The 4,078-nt window shown below is 54.2% G+C and overlaps 1 protein-coding gene across 1 annotated transcript in view; it reads right to left on the bottom strand.

Moving 5' to 3' along the window:
• Nucleotides 1–436: 436 nt before the first annotated feature.
• The window catches only part of TSGA10IP (testis specific, 10 interacting protein), a 32,361-nt gene continuing 28,719 nt past the window's right edge, over nucleotides 437–4,078 (bottom strand). Inside the window, exons 5-7 of the mRNA XM_011965244.1 lie at nucleotides 1,371–1,470; nucleotides 1,061–1,185; nucleotides 437–560 (exon numbers count right to left, since the gene is read on the bottom strand). Coding sequence (XP_011820634.1) covers nucleotides 437–560; nucleotides 1,061–1,185; nucleotides 1,371–1,470 — 349 coding nt within the window. The remainder of the gene's footprint in view (nucleotides 561–1,060; nucleotides 1,186–1,370; nucleotides 1,471–4,078) is intronic.

Genomic DNA, 4,078 nt, shown 5'->3' with positions numbered 1-4,078 from the left:
TGTGAGCGTGTGTTGGGATATGAGTATGTGTTAGGATATAAGCGTGTGTTGGGATGTGAGCGTGGGTTGGGATATGTATGTACCCGTTTAAGGGCCCACGCCCTCTCCCACTCACTGGGCGTCCTCAGAGGCAGGAGTCATTCCGTCTTATTCACGCTTGAATTTATAGGACCCAACATATACATTGAAGATGGGGTGGAGAAGTTACAGCTCTTGCTCTTTGAGATGTCCCCACTCCTCAGGAGCAGAGAAGGGGCTGTGTGTGCTGGGTGGAGGAAACCAAAAGAGCCAGAGTTCCTGGAGGGGAGGGGGTGTGGGGACAGAGCTAAGCCTGCTGCCAACCCACCTGCCACCTCCCGCTTCCAACCTGTAGCCTCCACCACCCCCACCAGCAGAAATCCCACACTGTGTTTACCATAAAGCCTTTAATTTTATCTCAGAAACTGCACTCGGGGTCCAGGCTGGGCTTGTGGTGCCTGTCAGGCTGGCTGCCGGTGGGTTCTGTCCTTGGGGGCCTCTGAGGAGAGTGCTCCATTCTCACCCCCATTGACCTGTGGCTCCTTCAAGACACAGATAGAGGCCCCTGGCTCTGCAGTTCTCACCCCCATGCCCAAGGAAACCACTGACAATGTGGCTTCAAACCCTGCTCCTGTACTGGCTTGCTGTGTGATCCTGAGCAAAGTGACTCTTCTCGAGTCTCACTCTCCTTATTGCCAAGTGGGCCTCATAATCCCTGCTCTGTACCAGGTTATTCTAAGACATGGGGTGACCAGCATGGTGGTGCCAGCCCCTAATGAGAGCTTGGTGTGTGGCTGCTCATGTGGTTGCAGAGTCCCAGACTGGCTCTGCTGCTTGTTCGCTCCTGTGTCCTTAAACATGGCCCTGCCCCTCAGGTCCTTAGTTTCCTCGTTGAGAAGTAGGAATGACAACCCTGGCCTTGCCTTCCTCTGGGCTCTCTGCCAGTCCTGGGGGAGGCCCTCCAGAGCCCAGAGTGCTGGTGTGGGCGCCCTTCCCACAGCAGCATGGCAGGGCCAGTTCTTGACCTGCCGGGGAGACTCACCTGGGTTTCCTGGGGGTGCCTTCTCTGTCCACCTTTCCTGCCTCGGAGAGCAGCTGCTCTTCATCCAGCCCCAGTGCTGACAGCACCTGGGAGAAGCGCCGAGTGACAGTGAGCCGGGCATTGGCCTGAGGAGAGAGAAGAGGGCTTCTCGCTCTGCACCAGGGCTGCCAAGAGCAAGGTGGGGCTCTGCTTACTGAGGGAGTCCCAGGGATTCCAGAGGGCAGCAGCCCTGGGATCCTATCTGCAGGGACCTACTCGCATCCTGCTTCCCTGACCCACTCAGCCAGTTCTTCACAGGGGGCAGCCTCACCTGCATGGCCTGCTGGAACAGGAAGGGCCGGGCCTGCACCCTGTGCTGGATGCCTTGCAGCTCCGCTTGGTACTCAGCAAAGCGTTGTCGCTCCTGGCGCCTGCAGGGGAGACAGGCCTTTGTGCAGCTAACCATGGACACAAGTGTTGATCTCCACTCCTGAGCTGGCTCATCTTCACTAAAGATTTGATATTCACGTCCTCACCCTCACCTTTACAAAGCTATTTCATTCCCATTCTGGCCTGGATTGCTTGTGAAGTCGGCCAGGGTGGAAATTATTCACCCAGTTTACTGATGGCTCAGGAGGGTTGGGGGACTTGTTCAAAGTTGTGCAGCTAGGAAGTGAGGGGCCAAGCCCTGTGCAGCTGGGGCTTGCCAATCTTCCTGTGCCACCCCCACGGGAAAGGGACCAGTGCTAGCTTCTGAGCTTCCAGACACCTGCTTACATAGCCTTCCCTCCCCATCCTCTTCCCCTTGAGGGGGAGCTGTGGTTGTTGGTTGTGTGACTTTGGGCGAGGCCTCTCTCTGGGCTCTTGGCTCTGGGCTCAGTTTATTTCACTGTGCTATATAGCAGGGATCGGACAAGCTTGCCAGCATTCTCTCTGGTTCTTATAAGCAGACAGCTTGGAAAATGGGACAGAGAAACTAAAAAATATATATATTTCAAATTTTAAAAACACACCCTGGAGAGATCAGGGTTCCACTGGGGAAGCACAGTTTTCATTTCTAAAAACCCAGCATGGCCAGGCGTGGCAGCTCGCACCTGCCATCCCAGCGCTTTGGAAGGCCAAAGAGGGTGGATCACTTGAGCCCAAGAGTTTGAGACCAGCCTGGGCAACATGGTGAAATCCTGTCTCTACAAAAATCAGCCAGGCGTGGTGGTGTGCCCCTGTAGTCCTGGCTAGTTGGGAGGCCAAGGTGGGAGGATCGCTTGAGCCTGGGAGGTCTAGGCTACAGAGAGCTGAGATTGTGCCACCGCACTCCAGCCTGGGCAACAGAGCGGAGACCCTGTCTCAAAAAACCCAAAACCCAGTTTGTGCACTTGTCATAAATGTGTCTGCTTGACAAACTAGAGTGTCACTGCCACTCCTGAAGAGAGCACCCTAGCAGCAAGAAGGGCCTTTGGGCCACAGCCCACATGGGACCAGGCATCCATCTGTGAAGCACATTAAGAGAGGCCTTGAGGTGTGGAGGCAGCACCCATGGACAGGAAGGGAGGGGAGACGCAGACAAGACCCCAAGACCTGTGCTGGGACCTCAGTGAGTGTGCTGGGCCCTGTGGAAAAACACAGCCTTGCTGGCCCGTGCCCCTTGGCCCTGTGCCAGGGAGGGAACCCTCCTCCATTGAGAAAAAGACATGGATTTGAAAACCCATGGCCAGAAACACAAGTTACTGCAAAAAAAAAGGCTTTCACTATTTAGGGAGGAATTTATGGCAGTTACAAGGGGAGGTGGGAAATGAGCTGGCAGTCCCTATCTTTTCTGTGATATTTTGTGCACTTTTCTTGCTGGATGCTTTATGCTATTTCTGTTAGAGGGGACAGGAGCCGGCCAAGGCAGGCAGATCTCGAGGTCAGGAGATTGAGACCCTCCTGGCCAACATGGTGAAACCCTGTCTACTAAAAATACAAAAATTAGCTGGGAGTGGTGGCGTGCGCCTGTAATCCCAGCTACTCAGGAGGCTGAGGCAGGAGAATCGCTTAAACCAGGGAGTTGGAGGTTGTGAGGCGAGATCGAACTGCTGCACTCCAGCCTGGCGACAGAGTGAGACTTTGTCTCAAAAAAACAATGACAGGAGCCCAGAGCAGAAAGGGAAGTGGTGCCTGTGGGTGTCAGCCCCGTGCATCACCTCAGAATGGAAGGAAGACACACGCCTCCCTCCCACAGGACAACTTCTTTTGTGCCCGCCCTTCCTAGGCAAGACATAGTCTCCTGTTCCACTCAGACAGTGAAGTTCACAGGCTCTAAGGGCTGAGAGACTGCATGGGAGATATCTACTTATGCCTTAACCCTCTCAAATAGAAAGTAAAAGGAGTGAGGTTGAATCACTCTTTTTGCTGCACCTGCCACTTGGAGTTCTGAACCTTACACTTCCTGCCTTACTATGAAAACAAAACACTTGGCTGGGCGCGGTGGCTCATGCATGTAATCCCAAAACTTTGGAAGGCCGAGGCAGCCAGATCACTTGAGGTCAGGAGTTTGAGACAGCTGGGGCAATATGGTGAAACCCTGTCTCTATCAAAAATAGAAAAAAATTGACCAGGTGTGGTGGTCTGCACCTGTGGTCCCAGCTACTCAGGATGCTGAGGCAGGAGAATCACTTCAGCCCGGGAGATGGAGGTTTCAGTGAACTGAGATCACGCCACTGCACTCCAGCCTGGGCAACAGAGCGAGATTGGGAAGGAGAAAGGGTCCCCCTCAACATTGGCCCAAGCAGTCCCCCAAAACACACTTGACCTCTCAGAGCCTCTGTTTCCAAATCTGTAAAATTGGGGTGATTAAGACTGAGCCTTGGCTGGGCGCGGTGGCTCATGCCTGTAATCCTAGCACTTTGGGAGGCTGAGGTGGGTGGATCACCTGAGGTCAGGAGTTCGAAACCAGCCTGACCAACATGGAGGAACCCTGTCTCTACTAAACATACAAAATTAGCCGGGCGTGGAGGCACACGCCCGTAATCCCAGCTACTCAAGAGGCTGAGGCAGGAGAAT

The sequence above is a fragment of the Mandrillus leucophaeus genome, unplaced genomic scaffold, assembly GCF_000951045.1.
Source record: "Mandrillus leucophaeus isolate KB7577 unplaced genomic scaffold, Mleu.le_1.0 Scaffold718, whole genome shotgun sequence".
Lineage (NCBI taxonomy): Eukaryota > Metazoa > Chordata > Mammalia > Primates > Cercopithecidae > Mandrillus > Mandrillus leucophaeus.
This window is presented reverse-complemented; position numbering and strand designations above follow the sequence as displayed.